Source organism: Elgaria multicarinata, chromosome 2 (genome assembly GCF_023053635.1).
Source record: "Elgaria multicarinata webbii isolate HBS135686 ecotype San Diego chromosome 2, rElgMul1.1.pri, whole genome shotgun sequence".
Classification (NCBI taxonomy): domain Eukaryota; kingdom Metazoa; phylum Chordata; class Lepidosauria; order Squamata; family Anguidae; genus Elgaria; species Elgaria multicarinata.
The window spans coordinates 89,494,508-89,519,173 of NC_086172.1; the positions used below are offsets into that span (position 1 = coordinate 89,494,508).

The 24,666-nt window shown below is 43.8% G+C and overlaps 2 protein-coding genes across 2 annotated transcripts in view; one reads left to right on the top strand and one right to left on the bottom strand.

The window, feature by feature from the left end:
* The window catches only part of IGF2 (insulin like growth factor 2), a 960,921-nt gene that overhangs the window by 327,038 nt on the left and 609,217 nt on the right, over positions 1 to 24,666 (bottom strand). The window lies entirely within an intron of this gene.
* Positions 9,423 to 24,666, top strand: part of LSP1 (lymphocyte specific protein 1) — a 95,712-nt gene continuing 80,468 nt past the window's right edge. Inside the window, exon 1 of the mRNA XM_063117132.1 lies at positions 9,423 to 9,634. Within this exon, the coding sequence (XP_062973202.1) occupies positions 9,555 to 9,634 (80 nt within the window). The 5' untranslated portion in view covers positions 9,423 to 9,554. The remainder of the gene's footprint in view (positions 9,635 to 24,666) is intronic.

Genomic DNA, 24,666 nt, shown 5'->3' on the forward strand with positions numbered 1-24,666 from the left:
TCCCAAGCAGGCGAGTGGCGCTTGCCCGGGCAATGCCTGGGTATTGCCCGGGCAAGCGCCGCTCACCTGCTTGCGAGTGGCGGCGGCGCGCGGCGCTCCCTCTGTCACCCGCCCCCCCTTGCCACCCACCCTGCCATCCTCCCCTCCCGTTTTTTTTTAAAAAAAACTTACCTTCCCAGTGTCTTCGGGCCACCCGCGGCCCCTTTAAACAAACAAACAAACAAAAATGGCGGACGCCGCAGGGCTTCCGTCCTCCCTGCGGCTCCGCCGTCTGGAAGTGTGGGGGAGGCGCGCTAACGTTAGCGCGCCTCAGCCCTGCCTCCCTGCCGGCACGTCTAGCAAAGCCCCCAAACAGAGTTCAAGTACTAAAAAGAATACAGAAAGTGGGATACAGTATCAGCAATTAACCACTCCTGAAGTCAACCACTCCAGACAAAATAAGTATTGTTTTGAATGCTGACCCTGCCACATCTCTTGACAGGCCAAAAAATGTTAATGGCTGGAGATTTGTCTGGAATGTTCTGAATTAGCAGACTGGTTAAGCCTAAAATCATGGACTTTGGGTTAAAAGTATGAAACTTGGCACACTTATGCATTGACCCATATTAAACATTTTTGATATAGATCCCAGTAAGCAATACCCCCCAGGGGGGGGCAGGAAACCAACAAATGTGTTATTCTTTTAGTCCACGAGCCAGAACATGAATTCTTACCATATGTAATGAATAATGCGGAAAGTGATTTTTAGCAAGGTCTACATGCCAAGAGAGGAAGAATAGGTGGTCGACCTATAGCAATCATGTGATTTTGTGTGCAATCACAATGAATATCAATCTTACCCTGGCCCAGCCCTGCTATGCAGGCAGCAAGGTGAAGTGACCTGTTTGAAGTAGCATCAGCTGAGGTGGAATACAAGGACCAGAATGCTTTGTGTGGTCACCCCCTCCCCCTTCCAGTACAGTGTCCTCTATGAGCTGACACAGCATTGCTTATGGCACTCCAAACATGATCAAGGGTACTGCCACCATGCCGATTACAGGAAAAATATGTCTAAATGAATAAGGAACTAGTGATGTGCATCTTGAACTATGCTTTGGACCATCCCAAATTATATACCCAAACATCCAGGATAGTAGCCTTTATAAGATGCCACATTTTGTTGGGGCACAAGGTTAAGCATGGTAACCCCAGGCCAAAAATACTCAACGTATTTAAAAATGAATAAAGAACTGAGGATATGCACCCCACAATAAGCTTGTGTCCTTCCCAAATCATACACCCAAACCTCCAGAACAGTGGCCTTTACAAGGTGTCACAGCATTGTGTCTGGCCCAACTTTGGGTGGAAGGCACTTTTAAGCACGCTGCCCGCATGACAGTGATACCCAATATACTCAAACGTAGGTAAGAAGCAGTGGTCTGTACACCATGAAACTAAGCTTTGGGACACTCCAAATAATATGCCCAAACCTCAGGGAGTGTGGTCTCTCCAAGGTACCACAGCACTGGGTCTGGCTCAATGCTTTGATTGGGCTCTAGAAACTGTTAAGCATGGCACCAGATGCCAATAATACCCAAAGTATGTATCCATGAATATGGAAGTGGAGGTGTATAACCTACAGTAAGCTTTGGGCCACCACAAACTATACATCCAAACCTTCAGGACAGTAGCAGAGATAATGCACCATTTAAAATTGCCACAGGATATCCCCAGTGTGTAAAGTAGGCATTGAGCCACTAGATAGCACTGTTTTATTGAATTTTATGGAGAATTACCTAGAGGGGAAGTTTTCAATTACAAATCATGTGGTTGCCATTGGTCACTGCCCAAAGGAGCCATAGTCAACGGAAAAAGACCCCAGAAGAAGAAAGTCTGGTAAGGATGCGAGTTTTTTCCTTAATGTAGGGATGCTCTATGACTGCAATCCTCTACAGACTTACCTGGGAGTGACTCTCATTGAAAATGGAGCTTACTTCTAAGCAGACATACCTAGAATTACAGTGTAAGTCTGGACTGTTTTAGGGTTATGCGAGGGGTTGTTTAGCCCATGCATAAGCCACTCTTGCCAGGTTCACACGACACAATAAGCAACGATGATCACCGCCACACATTGAATACTGAAAAGGGTGGCCGGCATGCACCACAACCACAGTGGGATGCAGTGATCAGGAAAATACAGTCCCACTATAAGTGTAAGAAGATATGCAGGGGTTATGCAAGTGCTATAGTACGGCACTTCATTACCCGGCTCTTTGCCACCATTAAGGAAACTGTTTTTAGGAATAATTAACTTTTAATAACAGTAGTGGCATTATATACTTCACAATAAAACTGATCTATTTTTCTATGTCTTTTTCATCACCTTGCATGGCAGATATCATCTTCTTGTTATGTCCTTTAGGACACTTCCAGACATTTGCTTTGCTGGTGTCTAGTGTCAAACCAAGAAGAGAAGAAGGAAGTACCTGAAAGAAGACATGCCAGTTTAGATCAGTTGAAGCTGGTTTCATGTATAGATTGCTTTGGGTGCTCCTGCTGATCCTTCCAGTTTGGATGAGCAAGGATCCGCATGGGGTTCCTCCCATTCCCGGTGTGGATTGTGGGTGACAATTCTGCACTCGTCTCATGACCACTGGGAGAAAGTGATCTGTAGCTCTTCAGGTGCCCAGATTAAGCTTTTGGTATGCCATTGCTAACATGGGGTTGGATACAGATGTACTCATACTTGGAATAGACCAAAGGGAATCAATGGAACTTAAGTTATTTTGGCTACTTGAAGTCCCATTAGTTTCAATGGGTTTACTCTGCATATGACTAAATCGGGATCCAAGCCTGTGGCTTTTTAGGAGAATAGTAGTTACAATATTTAAGCATTTTACAGTGCTTTAGGCTGTAATCCTACAAACAGTTACCCAGGAGTAAATCTCTTTGAAATCAGTGGGATTTACTTCTGAGTAGACATACACAGGATTGCCCTGTTAGAATCTTCAAAGAATTTTACATATATTAGCCCATTAATCAAAGGACCCTGGCTCTAAAGGTAACCCATCTCTTTCCTTCTATTATTATTGATTAACTCTTTTTGGAAGGGGTTTGAGAAGAACCTTGTGCTACCTGACATATCCTCAGAAGTAAGCCTTGTTGTTTGAGCTGCTTCTGAAGAGTTGCTTCATGCATGAGCAGGGTTCAGAAACATGAGTAAGAAATTAACACAGAGGAAAAGAATGCATAGAAAGGAAGTGGTAGGGTGGTTAGTATAGTTGCCCCATGCTCTCTCATTTCCTCTTCCACAGTAAAGAACCATCTATTTGCTAATGAAGTTCTTTCATTTGTTACAAAGATCCCACCCACCCACCTCCGGACCCACCTCAATTCTTCAGTTTTGTACACTGAGTACTTTGGAAGAAACACTTGTAAGAAGTCTTGGAGCTGCAGACAAAAATTTACAAAATAAAATTCATTGATACACAACAAATTTGTTTGTGCTAAGGTTAAACTAATAACCAATTTAGCCGTACGTTGCAAAAGTCAATGATCTACTGATTAGGAATATGGATTTTTAATTGGAGTTTGCCACTGTTAAGGGTACTAACAACTTTGATTGAGAATTAAATACATCTCTTACAGTGCAATCCTATGCATGTTTACTCAGAAGTAAGTCTTACTGTATGCAATGGGACTTACTCCCCAATAAGTGTCTATAAGATTGATGTCTTAATCCAGGTAATGTGTAATAATAATAATAATAATAATAATGATAATAATAATAATAATAATTAGGGGTGTGCACGGAACACCCACTCCGCTTCACTTTCAGATCCGCCATTTTCGGATCGGGCCGCTCCGCCCCGCCTCCACTCCGCCTATGCCCACTCCGCTCCGCTCGGAGCACGGGATCCGGATCGGAGCTCCGTTCCCCCCCCCATGGGGGGGTTACCGGGCCCTGCCGCCATCGCCGCCCATGCGGCGACGGCGGCAGAGCCCGGTAAGGGACCAAGGGAGAGGGGGACCTTACCTGCCTCCGTCCGTAGTCTGTCGCCGTCTTCAATTGAGCCTGCGGTAACACCAGAAAGTCTGGGCCGCAAGCGGCCCAGACTTCCTGCTGGAACCACGGGCTCAATTGAAGACGCTGACGGACAGCGGACGGAGGCAGGTAAGGGAGAGGAGGGCGGGGGGGGTTACCGGGCCCTGCCGCCATCGCCGCCCATGCGGCGACGGCGGCAGAGCCCGGTAAGGGATCAAGGGAAAGGGGGACCTTACCTGCCTCCGTCCGCGGTCCGTCGCCATCTTCAATTGAGCCCGCGGTTGAACCACGGGCTCAATTGAAGACGCTGACGGACCGCGGACGGAGGCAGGTAAAGGAGAGGAGGGCGGGGGGGTTACCGGGCCCTGCGGCTATCGCCGCCCATGCGGCAACGGCGGCAGAGCCCGGTAAGGGACCAAGGGAGAGGGGGACCTTACCTGCCTCCGTCTGTGGTCTGTCGCCATCTTCAATTGAGCCCGCGGTTCCACCAGGAAGTCTGGGCCGCGGCCCAGACTTCCTGCTGGAACCACGGGCTCAATTGAAGACGCTGAGGGACTGCGGACAGAGGCAGGTAAGGGAGAGGAGGGCGGGGGGGGGGGGTTACCGGGCCCTGCCGCCGTCGCCGCATGGGCGACAGCGGCAGGGCCCGGTAAACCCCACTTACCTTTCTGGCGGAGCTCCGGATCGAGGCGAAGGATCCGCCTTCACCTCGATCCTCTTTGCCACATTCCGCCGGCCCCCCAATCCTCTTCGCCTCCGCCTTAAGGACAGGCGAAGCCCCCCGCTCCACTCCTGCTTCTACGGTCCGATTAGAAGCGGAGCATATCCCTAATATTAATCCAAAATACAAATTTCTGGGCTATTTTATAAAAATAAATTGTTATTTTTTAAAAAAAATACAGGGGGAAAGTACCTGCAATTGAGATCCAATATGTAATTTCATTCGTTAGTTCATGCATGAACTGGTGAAAATATCCAGTCATGTAATTTTAAAAAGCAATGGTCACCAGACCTGTTTTATTTACATGTACATACACACCGAGATTTATTTGAGGAAGATTATTAATACAACCAGAGATCATTCTTATTTATCAGAAATGCCAACTGTTTGTGTCATTTGAATTTAAGCTGTTTTCATCATGTTGCTTTCATGTTACCTTAAATCAGAGTGCTTGCATGTCAATCCTGAATACACGTACTTGAAAGCGAAACATAGCCCAAATGCTCAGTATGACAAATTTACTTTGCTTGCTCTGGCACAGTGATTTACAGGGCCTTGGCAAGTAAAGAGCTGCACGCTGGGGCCATCAGCAGCCCCATCTGTGTCCATTTCCCACTTTTTGTAGTAATACTGTGTTGGGATAGAGGGCAAACATTGGTAAGCAGTGCTGAAAATCTTAAACCCAGTTCTATGCACTTTCATATTGGAGTCCTAGAATGTATAGTTAATCCATTACATGAAGGACTGTGCTTGAAAAATTCTGTTCTACCCCATACATTATTTTCCCACTGTACTGCATTAGACTGTATTAGCAATATATAGTACAAGTCTAGGGCATCTTTTGAGAAGAGCTGCTGCAGCCTAGGTGGTGATGAAGGGCCAGCATAAGGCAGAGGCAACTGCTTGTGAATCCAGGTCCCCCATCAATGTCTATGCATCCACCACCACAGCTGCCCCATCCCTTGTCCCAACGGGATGGTAGAAGCAAAGTGTCCCTGTAGATTCGTTTAGCTTCATCCCACGTACCTGTTTCCCTCGAATTATCCCCTACAGCGCTAAGCTGTTGTTGTTGTTGCTAGCTAAATCACACCCCGGGCGGCGGCGCTCCTAAGATCCTTTGCATACCAGGAAAAGGGTTTAAGGGGGGAAATGTAAAAAAATCATAAAAAAACAATGGATGACCCAATCCAATTCAAATTTGGTCTGCTTAAAGCTCTTCTTATATCTATTACTGTGCCGATTTTGATGTCTTTAGCTTTAAAACTTACGCAGATGTAAGCATTTATTTAATTTGAAGCTTAAGAGTATCAAGTCCCGCTCCTGCGCCCCTAGTGGCTGCTTGGAAAACAACAAATGCTTCACTCCAAAACTAGTAGCAAAATAGGTCGGGTCTTTTGGCTTTATAGCACAGTTAAAGCAGGATGAATGGGAGTACTTCACAGTCAAAGCAGATTATAAACTGGAAAACTTCGGAGTCCTTTGCATGCAATTCAAAGTGATTACAAAGTATAATGCTGGTGTGATAAAGCTCGTCGTCTCCACTGTCATTTAATCACACAGGGGTCTTCTAGTGTGGGTTGTTGGAGGAACAATCCACAGTACGCTTGACAAATGATTAGGATAACCAAGGGTTGTTCTCCCTCTTCTTCCCCTTTAGTCCTCCAGCCAGTATCCTTAACAGCAGAAGCCATCTTGTCTGCTCATCACATCACCCTCCCCATTTCGAACACAACTCCTTTCAGTTTCTCAGGTTTTTTTTTTTTTTTAAAAATGGTCTTTCGCAGTAGCTGCTCCAAATTCAGAGCTGTGAAAAGTGGGGAGGGGGAGCCTAAATCTTCCCTTTCTCAAGTAGCTAGAGACTGAGGAAAGTGCAGAATGGAAGCTGAACACTGATAAGTCTCATTTCGACAGTTCAACCTTTTTGGTGCAGATATGCGTTCTGATCTTGCCCCTTTTCTCGACCTGTCACTGTCAACAGTGTGCAAATTAGCCTCTATGCAATCTCCTCTTGTTAATTTCCTGATATGTTTCCTATTGCACTCTGTTCTCTTTGACAGCTGAAGCATACGAAGTCATTGACAAGGCAAGGCTATACATATTGGACAGCCATAAGCGCACACTTGCGCACCTCCAAAAGACCACCACCAACAAAATTTTAGCCTCACTTGCACTAATTTCCAGGGCTAAAAATAAAAGAAAGGGGTTGGGGATGAGTGATACCCCCTCCAAAAGCGCAGTTTGGGCCTCATTGGAGGGGCAGTCTCTGGCAATGGAGGCTTGATTGAGCACGATTGGGAAGAGCTGCTTGGGAAGTTTTCAGTTCAAAATCACATGGTCAACATAAGAAGGCAGTTGTAAATGCGGAAAGACTCCAGAAGAAGAAACCCCGGCAAGGGTGTAGGTTTTTTCCTTAATGTAGAGACACCCTTGGAAACAGGATCACTGCCATCACTGAAAAACACTAGGCAGTGGAGACAATGGCTGATGAGAGCAGCAATGGGGAGCGTGATAAAGCATGTAGCCATAGGAACCAAAGGAAGTAAGACGAATCTCCCTGTTTTTATGCCTGAAGCTCTTGGACAGAGTGTTTTGAATATGCTGCCATGATGAATTTATGTTCTGATGAGGAGAGCTTGGATTTCCTGGTGTGGCTCCTAAAACAAAGTGCTCACTTGCCTGCCCTATCAGATGCAGAGGAATTAGACATCTTTAAAACTAGTTTGAACCTCCATCTTATGAGGGCTGTGCCACAGCAGCATTTCCAGACAGGAAACGGCAACCACAAGCAATCCTCCAAGACTATAGATCTGTGAGCTCCAACAGCGAGAGAAAACACAGCCCCAAGAATTTGTGGTATGAAGCTCAAGGATCCAACAATTCAGCTACACGGAGTGACAAGACAATTAAAAGCCTGGAAAATGCTGTGGAAACCCTGACTCAAGAGGTCAGGGAGCCTGAGGCTGAACAAACCTCAGAAAACCAGACAAGAATTCCAGTCATGGGAGTCAAGAAGAGATAGCCGGGACCCTGAGGGAGGTGTACGCATCTGCATCTATACACTGAAAGTACAAAAACACCGAATGGTCTGAAACCACCAGTGAACTTACAGAATTTAAACTGTTGATAGCAGAGAGAGAGAGAGAGAGAGAGAGAGAGAGAGAGAGAGAGATTGGTTTTAAAAAGAAGAGTCAGACAGACAGTAGCCCTGTTCAGGTATTACTGCAACACATCTTAGGGCATGGTGTGCATGCAGGGATACCACCAGCATTCTGGGTGTCCCTTGCGTGGTGCTGAAGTCAGACCACAGACTAGGCAGGCAGGGTGGAGGTGTGGGAGACAGACACAGAGGACAAGGGGAGGAAGGAGACAGATTCAGTGGTTGAAAGTGAGATGGAGATGGAGCAGTAGAGGTTGGTGGCTCCAATTTTACTGGGGAGGTGAATCCGTTCTGGCTTTCAGCTAGAATCATAAAGGTGCTATCCAAGATGCTGAACCCAAATGGGTTCAGCATTTTGGATAACTCCTTTAGAGTTCTGACTGAAACCCAGAGCAGAATCACAGCCCCACTAAAATTGGAGCCACGAGACTCCACTCACATGGGGAAAGGTTGGAAGGATACAAGTGGCAATGGTGTCGGGAGAATTTGTGCTGGTGCTGCTGCTCAGTGCAGTTTTTCCAATAAACTGGATTGGTGTCATCTCTGAAGAAAAATCTACCTGGCCAAGCAGCAAGAGTAGGCCGCAAAAACACCTATTTAACCAAGGCTGGCCCATCCAAGGCAGTAAGCCTGTGTGCACCAGTTGCTAGGGAACATGGGTGGGAGGGTGCTGTTGCACCATGTCCTGCTTTGTTGGTCCCTGGCCAATGGCTGGTTGGCCACTGTGTGAACAGAGGGCTGGACTAGATGGACCCTCGGTCTGATCCAGCCTGGCACTTCTTATGTTCTTAAAACATCTTGCTGCCAGAGGTAGAATAGCAGATGGTGCCCGCTCCCCTAAAGTCAAGGTACATAGTACCCATTTGCCCAGTTATTTTGGCATGTGAGATAGAAAATCCCACAAATGTTTCTCTCTGGTCATAAAAATACAATAATAAATTAAATAGCTAACCATTTGTTGCCCTTTATGACACTCAAAATCAGTTGAGTCAGGTACCTCACTCAGCCAAATGGTAGGGCTGGCCCCCTTAACAATACATTTGTGTGTGATTATGGCTGTAGAACTTTTACCCACATTCACTTAAAACAGCTCTCCCTGCTCTGCTGCCTAACCCATCCGATATCCTTTTAGGTCCATTTTTGCACAAGTGTGGACTTTGACCCTCCTTCCATCCCTTCAAATATGCTGCATGCAGATACTTGCTGAAATTGTGTTGCAATTGCCTAATCTCCCAGCCCTTGTTATTTGCACGAAGGATCCCAACATAGACAAAACATAGATAAGGCTAGAAAGGAGACCGTGGTATCCATCCATGCAAGTACTGAGGTGCTGATGCAACACTATGAGATTCTGCTGGACTTAAGGACAAAGATTCCTCTGTGAGCTACGATTAGAGTTTGTTCCCTTTGAGGTCTGCATGACTGCTTTTTTGCATGGGGAGGGAAAATTAATTTTCTTCTTCTTCTGAGATTTTTCTCTCTTTCTGAGTAAAAAACAAACTCACACCCTCAGTCCCCACATGGTTTCCGGAGCTTCTGGCTTTAGAGTCAATACAGGAAGAGCAGAGAGAGAGCAACTGCACGCTCAGTGTTCTTACAAAACAGTGTGCAAAGAAAATTGACTCAACCACATTCTTACCAAGCTGAGAAAAATGTCTGATGCAGAGGAATGTCGGAGAGACATTGAGAGCGAGATCGGGGTGGAGGAAGTTGCCCAAGGCGAGACCCCAAGGTAAGCATGGCTTGGCTTTGCTGTCATATACTTTAGCTTCTAATTCTTCTAAAATGGCTGTGGCAATTCAGAAGAAAAGGGGAGGGGCTAATCCACCCAGACAGCTTTGGCTAAGGGGCGGTATATAAATAATAATAATAATAATAATAATAATAATAATAATAATAATAATAATCCAGAAAGATGGAGATCTAGTGGGAGATTAAGAGGCCTATTTCTTTGCCCGCTTTGGTCCATTTCTCCCTGTATGAGCCACTGCTGTTCATACTGAAGTTACTTTTAGCGAAGGAGGGGCTAAAAGTATGAGCTGGGATGTACCCAGCTCAAATATAGTTTCAGCCATGACCCCAAGTTTTATATGATGGCAGAGGATCTCCCTCCATCATGCCTGGTTCATCTTTTATAATAATGGTGATGGGAAGTCGAATGGCCATAATTCTCTGAGCCTGTCTCAAGTGCCAAGTAATATGTCGTACATCTTCACTCTTCACTGCTGCAGAAAACATCATGGCTACAGAGGTGCCCACAATGTGGCCTTCGCTTGGGAGACTTAGCTGTGGCCTTTCTTAAAAACAAAATAAATACCATTCACCAATATGTCTGACCTGAATCCAAAAGTCCCGGTATTTTTCTCAACCCAAAGTTCTGAAAATCAAGAAGGGAACAAGCCCATGGTGTTCCGGGGTCTGTTGTGGGGGTTAAAAACAGCAGCCATCCAGGGGTTTGGTGGGAGCAGATCGGGATTGGGGCTGTGGCATGCAGGGTCTAGGAGGGGAGTTCTCTCCATTCTGTGGTCTTGATGATCCCTCCCCCGGCTGCCTGCCTACCTGAAAGCTGCCATTCACCCCGGAAGGGAAGCTACTATATTGGCACCAAACGCTTCAAAGGAAAAAGAGGTTTTGTTTGATTTGTGCTTTGCAAGCATCTGTTAAGTAAGTATTTTGGGCTTATAGTACATTACTTATTTCCCCTGATTGTACAAGTTAAACAGTGCCTCAGAAGAGGTAAAAAAAGAAGAAGGTGAAGATGAAACATACAAATGGAAGCTTATTCACATGATCCTGGGGCATACTGCCAGCTTACTCTTTAACCAAGTTGGCATTTTCCCTCAGCCTTGACTCTGGAGTGCCCTTAGTGAATCCATTGTCTGAGCCCTCTAATATCACAGGCACAAATCCATGACTCAGCAGAACACCACAAACAAATGGTCAGGTGACATTTCTGGATGGACAATTAGCAGTGGGCCATGTGCCCAAGTCTGCGTTAATTTCACTATCAGTTTTTGCAAAAAGTTAGGTCTCTCTGAGTGAATTTGGAGTGAAAGACAAAAGATGAGGGCAGAATTGGAAGCAAGGCTCTACAAACTTGTGTAAACATTGTAGAGAAAGATCTGCCCCTTTTTAAACTAACCTTTTAAAACAATGATTTGTAAAAAATACGATAATTTTTTAAATATAAATATTGATAATGTCACACAAAATTTAAAACAACTGATTAGCAGTCAATAAATATATGACATATACGAATTTACAACACTGATTTCCAAATCAAAAGGCTGTACAAATATACAAGGCCTGTGTCCCAACGGCGTTTTAACCAAACTGGTCCTCTTCAATGGGAAAAATATAAATGGTAATTACAGCCCTTACAAAAACAATGTTTTCATGAAGTTAAACTTCGATATGGAACCAGTAAATATTATCTATACAATCCTCATCATGCATCTGGTAGCTGAATGCAAAAAAGAAAAGAAAAAGTGTGGGGTGTGTGAATATTCCCTCCTACATTCAAAGATGATTAGTTCCTTCCGTCTATAGCAACTGTTTACCATAATCACAAAAAACCAAATAGATCTCTTGTTTGGAATAGTTTTCTAGATACGGGTACACTGGCTAACTACTGCAAAAGGCTTGGATGTTCAAAAGTTGTCAGTAGCAGAAGGATCAAGTTATTTTAGCAGCTTCTAACTTCTGCTTTCGATTTTACATCCTCCAGTACCTCTCCCCTCCCCCCTTCACATGCATTTTCAAAACCAGTGTATGGACTTGGTCAGAGAAGGTTGTTTTTTGCAACACAGTGTTATTCTGGAGAAAGTCTCATTGCTGGACTCAATCCTGCCTCTAATTGCTCTTTTGATTGCAAACATTCCCAGCTCTTCTGGTCACTTGGTTCCTCTCTACAGATTTTCAAAAAGCCAATTCTGGATCTCTAAAGTTAGTGATAGTTCCCTGTGTTGATCCCCCATTTTTCTCACTTGAAACCAAACCTGTGAATGGCATAGTTCCTCTCAGAGGAACCACAAGGCTAGTTTGGTATGGTTCCTTTTTCCCTGTGAAGCGTTTCTATAGTTTCATAAAGTTTTGTCAGAGTAAATAGTCTTTTCAGCATTTTTTGGATGATGTCCTTGTGGGTTTCTTCTGGACTGAAATGGTTTGGTATGATATACTCAAAGGAGCTTTACTGGAGTATGCCTTCCATTGCTAGCCATGCAGTTTTTCTAACAGATCTCAGTAAAACTGCATTCTGGCAGGTACCCAGCATCGGGGTGTGAAAGCCACAGTTCTACAGTTATTCACTCATCCCATGACTCATCAGATAATAGGTTGAATCCTATGTTAGTCCTACTTAGAGTAGAACTATTGAAATCAGTGGGACGTAAGTTAGCTATTATTAACTTAAATCCCATTCATTTCAATGAGTCTACTTTAAATAGGAATAACATTGGATACAACCCTCTGCCTAGGCTCCACACTTGGCCCCTCCGACAGCAAGCATATTTCTAAACCCAAAAGTTGGCATCCATAGACACAGGTTAATAATGTTCACATGGACATTTTTTCCACTATGGAATAGCATTTAGCAGTCATCTCAGGTGGGGATCCTCATAATTCCTGCCTAAGACTGATCCAACATGGCTCCAAAAACATTCAGCAAGCCTCAAACGCCAAGTCTGTTGACCTCATTGAACCTGTGTTGTACCATCTACGAGACCGCGAGCCATGGGGAAACCTGAAGTTGCAGCGGAGTGACCTTGCCCTGAGAATATAATTGTATCAATTTGTCCTTTGTTTTCTGACCATATATGCACATACCTACCATGTCAGCAACATTTTTCTCCCATTGGGGACACCACATATGTGTGGTGCCACCAGTTTTGCATATAGGCGAATGTACATATTCTAAGCATTTTTTAATATTTTTTTGTAGAGACAGCATTTATGCACACAGTTACATCTACAAAGGGGGTAATTTCTGCATATAGACATCTCACCAAAAGCGCACTGAAAACCCACCCTCTCTCAGAATTTGCCTTTCCTTTAGTCCCTTCAGATCTCTGGCATAAAAAATGCTTGAGTTCTGCTATATACAAATATCTTTTTAAAATGTTAAGGAACTAATATTTGAATATTTGGAGAGAGAGAAAGTATTTTAAATGGCATTGCAAACTGTTTCAAATCTTTTCTTTCTGACCAAAATTAAAAAACTGTAAACCTTGTCTATTAAGCTTTTAACATTTGTGGGCTTCCCCCTCCCCATTAATCTAAATTTAAAAAATATACATACAACTAGTCAAATTCCTGGAAATAGAACAATTTTATCTGCGCATTGAATTTCATATTTGGATAAAAATAACTGACTGCACTTACTAACACTGAAATATAAGTGAAGTGCTGTGTATACGAATGCATGAAGACAGCTGGAAAAGCTCTAGCTGCAATCCTATGCATATCTACTCAGAAGTAAGCCTCACTGAGTTTAATGGGACTTGCTCCCAGGTAAGTGTGTATAGCAGGGGTGCAAAACACTTTGGTGGTGGTGGTAATTGCCTCCCACTAGGCCCTTGGTGAACTTAGTGACATCAGTGGGTGTGGCCATGGCTGCTGACTCATCACCCCGCCCAGCCATTTTGCCTTTCTCCATGGAGATCCATTTCTTTCTCATCATGAAGAAACCAACTCAGCCAGTGCTGGGAGGGGTGGCTGCTCCTCCCAGTGCCAGCTGAGTAGGCTTCATGCAGCACACTCTGTCCTCAGCTGTCCCTGTTGTTACCTCAGATCTGAGATTGGTTCCTCAAGGGGGCTCAGCCCCCCCCCCCCGAGAAATCAAAGAGGCTTGGCAGGCCAGATGTGGAATCTTCGCTGAACAGATTAGGCCTAAAGGATCTGTATGCCTGGTGTATAAACACACCTACTAGAGAATGAGTCTCATTGAAGACAGTGGAACTTACTTCTGGGTAAACATGCATAGGATTGCATTGTAGAATAGCTTACATGTGGATATCTGTCTGTAACACAATACTTGTTAACCTATTTCCTTTGCTTTTTTTAAAAAAATAATGGCTTATACAATTGTGTTTGTTGTAGACAAAAAAGGATACAAAATAGGCAAGGTGATGAAAGTGTGAGACAACTTCCCCCTCTTTTGAAAAACACACATTCTTCACCAAACAGACCTACCCCTCTCTCTTTCTAATCCACATCAGCACTACTTGATTCGCTTGGGAAGAAACAAGAAATCCAGCAATGCTGCCTCGACACTCGTGAGATGTATTGTCTGTGTCTAGTACCAACCAGTACCTTAGGGGCTGCTGCGTTCTGCAGCCATTGAAACTGGTGCAACTGGAGGGAATCCCTGTCACAGGGCCATATGTGCAGGCCAGCAACTTGTGAGGCATTCAAGCACCTCTCTTGTTGTTAAGCTATGAGCTACTCACCTAGAAAATAGCTTCTTACAGACACAATCAACTATCTGTGTGCAACCTTCAAGGTTGCCTTCCTACTCTTGGCTTCTTATTTCCAGTCCCCGACCAAGCTCCAAAGTTGCCCATGTAAGGACATTGATTAAGAGTGGCTTTGCTGTGCCAGCAGGCTCCATCCCTTCCTTCTGCCACGTTCATCCTCAGCTGTCCTGAATTCCCTAGATCCCTTAGAGGAGACTTGGAGAGTCCTAAGCAAGATTACAGCAATTGCTAAGAATATCCAGCCCTGGAAGGAAATTGTCTGGGAAAGCTGATACCTAGTGAGGTATCTCTGGAGTCCTTGGAACTGCGTTCCAGAGGATGGGGTAGAGGAGCAGTTGCTCTGTTTAACTCAATGGTGCATGGCAGCATATATATAGATATTATATAGATAAAGATAGCTTCATTAGAAGAACCTAGAGATCTTTTAGCTCTTTTTTCTATTCCTTAAAGTGGAATGTGTCACTTTTTCACTAGTGAAAAAGTGACACATTCCACTTTAAGGAACAGAAAAAAGAGCTGAAAGATCTCTAGGTTCTTGTAAGGAAGCACATTTTGGGATAACAGGTTATAAGGAACCCAGTTACTACTTGATTTTAATGTGAGGTTTCCCATCCTTTATTTGCTTCAGATCCTTGAAAATATTAGAGTTTTACTGTTTAACTTTAAATATTTAACTTTAACTTTAAATATTTAAAGTTCTCTTCAGGCAATCAAAATTCCAATCATGTCTAGGCTGACAATTAGCATGATAGTGAGGTTGTAAGCACCCAACTAGGGAGCGTGGCAGCTCTTGAGAGCCAGGTAAGCACTCTTTGTAAAACCTATTCAATTACAGTCATGAACATTTGTGGCTGCTTTGATAAATATTCAGAAGCTTTGCCTCTGAAGTTAAGAAAAAGGATTCACATTATCAATCCTTTGAAAAATCTGGGAGTATGTAGTTTGGGTCCTTTGAGAAACACTCCTACATAAATGCTGTTTTGCTAGGCTTGATATATTTCCTGGAAACGGTGAGATATTGTTCATTCAAACAGATGCTGTGATAGCAACAACCAATGAGAATGTGAATTTTTGATACATTTCACTCAGGCTTCAGCCCTATTGAATTTACTTCTGAGTAATTGCGCTTAGCCTTGTGCTCACCTGTGAAGCACATGAAGGACACAAGCCACAGAGAATCGCTTCAATATTCAAATGAACTACGCACAAGAGGAATGCCTGGTGGATTGTTTGCCATTGGAGGGATAGGAAAACCATTTAAGTTCAGCGGTAACAGTAGTCTTCCATGCCTAGGAAAGGAATGTATTTTTGTCTGTAGACCAAATCTAGAAGGATGACAGATACAAGAATCCTGTATAGACATACCAAGGGACCAGGACCTCCAAGTCATACCACCATGGCTAGATGCAAATTGAAAGAAGTAGCTGGAGAGGAAAAAATGTGCTTGTAATAAGCCATGCTTACATGATAATTCCAGGAAAATGTGCAGGAGACATAGGAACCGGATACTACACCATCATCATCATTATTATTCAGCAACACCGATGTGCTTTACAGACTACAAAAGGATAAGTCTGAGCCCCAATGAACCATTTAAAATTAAACACATGGGAAACAAAAGAGCAAGGGAAGAGGCAGGGGTAAACAAGAAATGAATATTTATTACTTATTAAAAGTATTTATAAATCACTTTCCTGCCCACGAGCGCCTTTGAGGCATTGCAATTTAAAATAATAATAAAATTAAGTAAAACCACAAGAGGATAACAGCCCAAACAAAAAATCCTTTCAAACAAGCCAGAATAATATCCAAATCCATCAAAGGCCAGGTGAAACACTTCTCATCTGAAACTCAGTAGTGACTGCTTCAGATGTGATTGCGACAAACCAACATCCTGTCTAAAGCAACTGCTTTCAATTTGATTCTTGCATGTGGCTACAGAATAGTTTTACTCAATTAAATTGTATTTATGTTGGTGCTGATACTCTGCTTTTCAAAGCAAAAAAGCCTTCACAAAGTGGCTTACAATATTTAACTGGTATACATTTAAAAATCATTTAAAAAATCAACATATCAAACAATACAAAACAACAACAGCCTTTTAAATTAGGAATCCAATAAAAGAAAGCTGCTAGAAGTGAAAACAGGAAAGTCTCCCAAGCACACCTAAAAGCATGAGGAAGGGGGCCTGGCAAATCTCTCTGGGCTGTGATTTGCATGAGCACGGAGCCACGAGTGAGAAGACCCTGTCTCTATTTCCCACTAATTGTTGGGTAGGGAAGCCATACTTTTTTTTACATGTTGTAGCTCCTGATGGCCGAGTCCTAGCTGCCATTTCCCTTTCAATGCAGCAGATGATAATGAAAAAAGGCTGTTACCCTCCTGCCCATGAACCTTTGGAATTGTTGCATAAATTTGCTTATAAACCTTTGTGTCAACAACTCCTATATATGCCTTCTTAAAGATGCATGAATCTCCAAATTTGATGGATATGCCAGATGAGACACATTTTATATGAATACAGGAAATCAACAGATATGGCTGTTGACAGTCTACCTATCATCAGGTTTCCCACCATGGTATGGTGGTGCTCCTAGATGAGCCTGTGCATCTTTTTTATGATTGTGACAGAGAGTTCTCTAGCAGGGTAGAGGGCTGCATTTACCTACTTTAATTAAGGTTGTCAGCTTAGTCTGGGAATGATTGGCTCTCGGACAAAATGATACGTGCTTCATGTGAACAATGTACAGTTGTAGCCATATATTAAAGAACCCTATATTGGATGGCTCAGATAGTTTCCTGAAATCCTAACCATTTCATATACAGGAATGACCGCCACGTCCAACATCAAGGGCAGGCATGGTCAGGCATCTGCCGAGGTCCCACACCCCAGCAGGAGCCCACTGACAAAAGCCCCCTGGCTTTGCTCCTCCGCTTCACCAATGCAACCGGCTGGTTCACATGCTTCTTGCTCTGGTCTGGATAACAGTGGTGGCGAGAAGGACGAGCAGAAGATGCCACTGCCTACTTGCTCACTGGCTTTCTCTGCCTGTCAAGCAAGCAGTGGGAGCAATGGTGAGGAAGAAGAGGAGGAGCAAGAGCAGCTGGTGACGTGGTGGCGAGAAGGAAGGCTCAATCAGGGAGACTGATTGAGGGTGTCTTGAGGGCGCCAGCACTGATGAGTTCTTTATGTTGAGTCAGATGATGATGATGATGATATTATTTATTACATTTATATCCCACCTTTTCCCTCCAAGGAACCCAAGGTGGAGTACATAAACCTCCTCCACTTCATTTTATCCTTACAACAACAACAACAACAACAACCTTGTGAGGTAGGCTGGGCTAAGAATATGTGACTGGCCCAAAGTCACCCAGTGGGTTTCCACGGCTGAATGGGGACTAGAACCCCGATCTCCTGACTTCCAGTCCAACACCTTAGCCACTACACCACACAGGCTCTTAGTCTGATTGGCAATAGCTCTCCAATGTGTCAGGCTAAAATCTTTCCTAGCCCTGTTACCTGAGATAATCCAACTGGGGATGCAAGGGGAAACGTGTGGCGTGGCCAAACCACAGCAACGAGGGATAGGGCCTTTTCGGTGGTGGCCCCCAGACTGTGGAATGATCTCCCTGATGAGCCTCGCCTGGCGCCAACGCTGCTATCTTTCCGGTGCCAGGTTAAGACTTTCCTCTTTGCCCAGGCATATAGTGGCACATCCTAATTACCCACATGTTTAGTTTTTAATCGGCTTTTAATGCTTTATGTGTGTATGTTCTGTGTTTTAGAGTTTTAAATTTTGTATACTTGTTTTTACCTCAATTTTAGAATTTCTGTAAACCGCCCAAAGAGCCCTGGCTATGGGAGCAGTATATAAGTGAAATAAATAAATAAATAAATAAATAAATAAATAAATAAGTCTGCTGGCTGGTGAAGCTGGAGTGCGAATGTGTACTGCGATCCGAGCTTTGTATCAATAACAGCAGCTCCCAGACACATTGCTCTTTGAGCTAGTTAAGCCAAATCACTTGTCAAGTAGGGTGAGGGGAAAGATACGGGAAAAGAATTGTGCAATAGGACACAACAGCTTCAGAAATATATGCTTGTTCCCATTATCCAGGTTGTTTGACTTTTTTCAGCCCAAGGGCAGAATTTCATTCTGGAGAAGCTCTCGAGGGCTGCATTCCAGTGGTGGGCGGAGCCAAAGTCAAAGTCAAAAGGGGCAGGGCCAAAAGCAACATGGGTGGGACCAAAATACCAGCCTATTGTAGCTATTATTGCCAGTAACAGCCTTAGGAGAAGCATTTTAACCTTTTTGAATTGGGGTTGAGGAAACTGCACAAAATTTGGAGAACCACCAAAGGAGGTGGGGCCAGGGAAAGGCCATCGGTTGAACCCCAGAGGGCAGGATTGGGACCTGAGGTTCTGCACCCCGATTCAGATGTTGGTTTCAAGTCCTGGCAAAGTGTACATTTAGGAGGCTTTTTCTACCCATAGTAGGGGGGAATCCGCACATCGTACCGAGATCGCTTCTAAGCGACCCCAGTGCGGCGTGAAAGCGATTGTGTAACTTGCCTTTGGAAGAGCCGACGAAGAGACGTCCTTCCCGCCGCTGCCACCGCCACCCACAGACCTCCTCGCCGGCTGGGACGGAGAGCTCGGGGGAAGAAGGCGGGGTGGAGAGCTTCTTCCGCTCTCAACCCCACCTTCTTCAGCCGAGCTCTCCTCGCCGGTCGGCGAGGAGGTCGGTGGGTGACGGCGGCGGTGGGAAGGACGTCTCTTCGTCGGCTCTTCCAAAGGCCAGTTACACGATCGCTTTCATGCCGCACTGGGGTCGCTTAGAAGCGATCTTGGTACGACGTGCGGATTCCCCCCAGATTTCACCTCTTGCATTTAGAGCAGGGTCAGGCAACCCCTTGCCCTCTAATTCCCCTAACCGCTAATCAATGGCTATCCTGGCTGCAGCTAATAAAAGTTGCAGTCCAAAACATCTGGAGAGCATTCAGTGGCCTGTCCCTGAGTTACAGGAAGAAGTCTAACAGGCTGAAAGAGAAGAGAAGACAGAACCTGAAAGTTTGGGAACTTTCATTGCGTTCATGTCTTTGCCCACACACCTTGTTTCACTTTGGTAGATGTAGGATTCAAAGCCCTAGTTAAAATAGGGCCTGCAGTATGCATGAATTTTAAAGAAAGTTTGTATAAATAGCTTAGGAACTGGGATCTGACCCTGTTGAGACTAAACAAAGTTTTCCCCTGAACAATTGATAGATATTGGTGATGTAGATCTGGTAGAGCACATATATATAACCTTTGGGGCCATATATAAAGTTTTTGGATTCTGATTTTAGAAGAAATCAAAAGTCATGACTAGATATGGTCCATCACTGGATCTCATGGTTGTTATTAGTTATTTGTTCTTATAGAGGACATAAAAATGATGTTGCATTTGCTAATGGTAGCTAGAACTTTACATACTATTGGTCATAATTAAATCACTTTAGAATTCATCTAACTTAAAACTAATTGGAGGAAAACTTTAGAAATAAAACTTAGAAATAAGATCATAACTCTTTATATTATATTATATTATATTATATTATATTATATTATATTATATTATATCCTTTTTATTATTATTGTGTACATTGCCTTTAAAGTATATAACTGTTTAAATACATTGTCTCTTATTGTTTTAACACTGAAACTTAAATTTTTAAAAATAAGGCCTTCACAGAATTCTGTCTGCCCAGTGTATTAGTTTGCCAGTAGCACAATGAAGTGACACTGGTATTAGAGTGTAACATTTACAGTGGTGTTAAACTTAGAACAGGAATCTATTCTGCAAGAGATTGGCCCTACATTGATGAAACAAGACAGGCCTGGGAACCTTTTTTGCAAATATATATATTCTTGTTCCTTGGTTTTAGAAAAACTCATAAAGGTCACATGAGATTAGTCATATACAATTCGGATTGTGGCTGTAATCCTACGCATACGTAAGTCCCATAGAATTCAGTGCAACTTACTCCTGAATAGATACACATAGTTGCAATCCTATACAATTATATATATTTTTACCTATACACAAACATCAAATAGTTATTTGTGAACCACCCAGAGAGCTTCGGCTATTGGGCAGTATAGAAATGTGATAAATAAAATAAAACAAAATAAAATTATATGCACCACTGTACAGACTGCACTTATAACAATATATTTGTATATAGAGTCGTCTGTGTCATGGCCTATACATATTTTGAGACTGTTTTCATGATTTGCACATGGGAAAAAGGTGGTGATTGTGCCAGAGGGATGAACACCTATTCTTTTAAGCAGCCAGAAATCCAATGCACATTCTTGCTTGCCCTCAAGAGGGCAGGCTCTTACTTTGTCATTTTCTAAAAGCAGCAGAAAAAGAAGGCTGCTAAAAGACTCCTGGAGACAACCCTCGTTCAGAGTAGAACATAAAGAATCACAGAGGGCATTAAGTCCTTAAAAGATGAGGAACACCTTGCACTGAGACCAAAGCACGTTGGTTTTCATGCTCCTACTACCCTTATCAGAACCATATAAGGCTTGTTTAGCTGCTACAGAATCTGAAGGGTGTTAGCATTCTCTGCTAGTTAAATGACAAGGGACAATATGACCATCACCTGGCCAACAACAATAACCATGTAATAATAAAATAAATTTCAATGGATGTCCTCATGGCCACATATTAAATTCCAGTGAAGATAACTATTTAATATTGTGACTCCGCAGATAAACACAGACCTGTAGAACTATTGTAAGGGGTGGAGTGGTATGCAATCTAAATAATCAATACATTTATTTATAACATTTTCACCGCACTTTTCAGGCAAAAAAAAAAAAGCCTCCTAGAACCGCTTACACAAATGAATAATAAGGCAGTCCCTGCCTTCGGGTTTAGACTCTAAAAGACACAGCAAAAAAGGAAAGGAGATTGGGAGGGAGGAGGAAAAAAGGTAAAACTAAGGAACTAGTTTTTAGTTTTAAACTTCTTATAGGTGTTCCTTCTAGCAGGGAGAGGTGAAGAGCGTTCACTGCAACTGCTCCCTTTCTGGCTGATATATGGGGCCAGGTTGGTCTCCCCTTGCTGTTATGCTATTTCTGGGAGGCAGGGGTGAAGCCTCCCATTGCTCCTTGGTTCACATTTAACTTACAGAAAGCTTCAACTGTGCTGATTCACAGTTTTTACATAGCATGGTCACCAGTAATTGATATATTCTGACATGGTGCAACAGCTTTTTAAAAGCAGCCATATGTGGCAAGATTATAACTGTCCATGTTTTTGTTTATCTTTATGACTGTACTTGATTCCAATCATAACGCTGTCTAACAGGCTGGGTGGAGAGATCATGATTTGAAATGGATGACTAGAGTTCTGATCCTCGGTCTTCCAGATCCACACCCAACTCTTAGGGCTGTTTCACACGTTACACAGCAACAAACCCAGGTTGGCCACAATGTGGACTCAACAGGGAGCCACAGTCAATCCTGGGTCACTACCAAGTGTCCCTGATGATGCACACATTTTAAAATATCTGTTTGCTATATTGAAACTGCATATTTTAGAGGTACATTTAAAATAAAAATAATGGGTGCAGTGGAGGCTGGTGGCTCTGATGCCAGTGGGGTGGTGAATCCACTCTGGGTTTCAGTCAGAAACAGTCAGAACTCTAAAGGAGCTACCCAAGGGCTTCCGTGGCAGATTCACCACCCCACTGACATTGGAGTCACCAGCCTCCACTGGATGGCTGAAGAGCTCCCCCTGTGCCATGCGGGCTACATCCTGGGCTACATTCAAAACCTGGCTTCAGTGAAGACAGCACCAGCAGCCCACTCATCACATGGCAGAGCATTTATGTCCCTGGATAACGGCACCAAAACTAAAGGAGTCACCATGATTTTTTGATCTCTCCATATTGGCCTTTAGTCAGACAGAAATAGATTTGAATTACCATAGAAAGTCAATGTGGTGGTGTAATGCCAGGGAGTCCAACCTCTTTCAGCGCCAGAGCTGAATTGCATTTCAGAGAAGCTCTCTGCGCGGGGCAGGGGACGCATTCCAGTCAGCCACATTCAGGGGCCAAAAGCAGAAAGGAGGAGGCCCAAAGGCAAAGGGGGTGGTGCCCAAATACCCTAAAGGGGGGTTGGGCCAGGAGAAGGAGTTGTGGCCCTCTGGAGAATCTCAGAGGACCAGTTTGAGAACCTGGGTGGGCCAGATGTTGGGCATGGGCCTGAGCTTCATCACCCCCAGTGTAGTGGTTAGAGAGAGTGTTGGACTGGAGCTACAGAGATGTATGTTCAAATCCCCACCCAGTCATTGAAGCCCACTTTGGGTCAACCACCACCTCTCAGCTGAAGCAACCGCACAGGGTTGTTGTAAAGGTAAAAGGGGGGAGGGGAGAGAACCATATACACCATCCTCAGCTGCTCAGAAGAAGGGCAGGGTATGAATGTAATTCCTCCACCAGATGGGGAGAGAGGCCTTTGCCTATGGCCATTATTAATTATTGGCCCTTTAAAATTGCCCACTGAATAAAACTCAAGCGCTCAGGCAAAATGAAGCAACATAACATAGTTGGGTCGGATAACGCCCTGCCAATAATTTATCATCTACTGCTGCAGATGACTATATGTGTTCTGTCTCTGGTCTCTCATAAACAGGCTGCCGTCATCTTGTCTTTGTAACAACAACCTTTTTATTCAGCCTTCTGGTACTTTCTTTACCACAACATGCAGTGCTCTTTATTGCCCCCTCTGGTAGCATGGGAGAATGCACCATTGCCTATTTCTATATATTAGATCGCCCCCTTTTTAAACAGACCACCTCTTATTTCTTATCTGAAAAATAATACCATTTAACTGACTCTCTCTTGCTGGTACATAATCCTTCCAAATCTTTAATTGTCATCCATACCTGGAATACTGTCTTTGATCTGCTTGCTGTGCATCTGAGATAGAGTCTGCTTCTGATCTTTGAGCATCTTTCTTACCCAGAGTTTTGTTGGAATTTGTTGTATCTTCCCCTCTGTCTTCTGATTCATTTGGTACACTCATCAGTTCAGATTGTGTAGTAGATTGTGGCTCTTGGAATTTTTTTCTCGGAATCTTGCTCTCTCTGTTACAATATGCATGATTCGGGGGAGGGGCATCATATTTTATAGTAAGGACAGCAGTCAGAACCTCTTGGTCTTGGCATAGTCACTGTGAAAGTTTTGACAAGACATGCCTGGGAGACTCAGCCAACTGTAGCTTCCATGGGTGTCAGACTGCTTATCTCATGTTTTAAAAACACACATCTTACAGAAGGGACTCAGCCAGCCAGTGGAAACACGGTGTGACCTGTGCCTTTTCTATAATGTGTGAAGTCACCTTCCATTAATTTAGGTAACTGGGACTTTTGGGATTGTCAAGTTTCTGTATCCCGTGAAATCTCTGCCAGGTTATAACTTGTACGTATTTCTATTTCCATGAAAAGTCTCTTTTGTTCGTGATCATTTTCAGTTTGAGATTATGTCTGGCAAACTGGCAGGACAGCTGGAACTTGAACCCTGGTTTCCTCATCCTCTGTCCAGGCCCTTCATCTCAAGGCTATGATTGTTCACCTCCTACATGCCATTTCCAGTCCAGAAGTGAAGGAGTTAACTCCTGTCTTGCTGCAGATTGGAGTGTATTTTCTTTGTTAGTGTATCCATCTTAATACACTCCAGATGTGCAAGGCAGTTGCTTGAGCATCTTAATCCCAGGCTTCAGTAGTTGGAGTTGTCTTTCTCACAAGGGGTAAGATAGCTGCAGACTCTCTGGGGATTTAGTGCAATGAAAAATAGGGACAGAGTGGTGAGGGAACACTCCCTTACCTGCCCCCCTTTCCATACAGGAAAAGCCTGCTAAGACCTCAAGCTAATAAAAGCAAAGTGGGAAAAATATTTGTTTGTCTTCTACCAACCATATGAGCCTGTGACAAGGACTTGGTTCACAATGTCATCGTTTCCCATTTTAAGGTAGCAAAATTAGAGCGCTGAGGCTTTGCAAAGACTGGGCCAATGTGGCATGGGCCCCGGATCTATTTCCCAGTGCCTTGAATGTCCACCGGTGCTAAAAGACATCAGCTCTGGGTCTGAGCACAATAAGCGCCACACCCTGAGCTACAGAACCACCCCTTAATTTGAGCCAGTAAATGCACATAATAAGCACAACAGGCATTTCATTTTTGTGACAAGTGCCCAAAATCGAGCATGCCAGGATATGACAGGGATGCTGTAT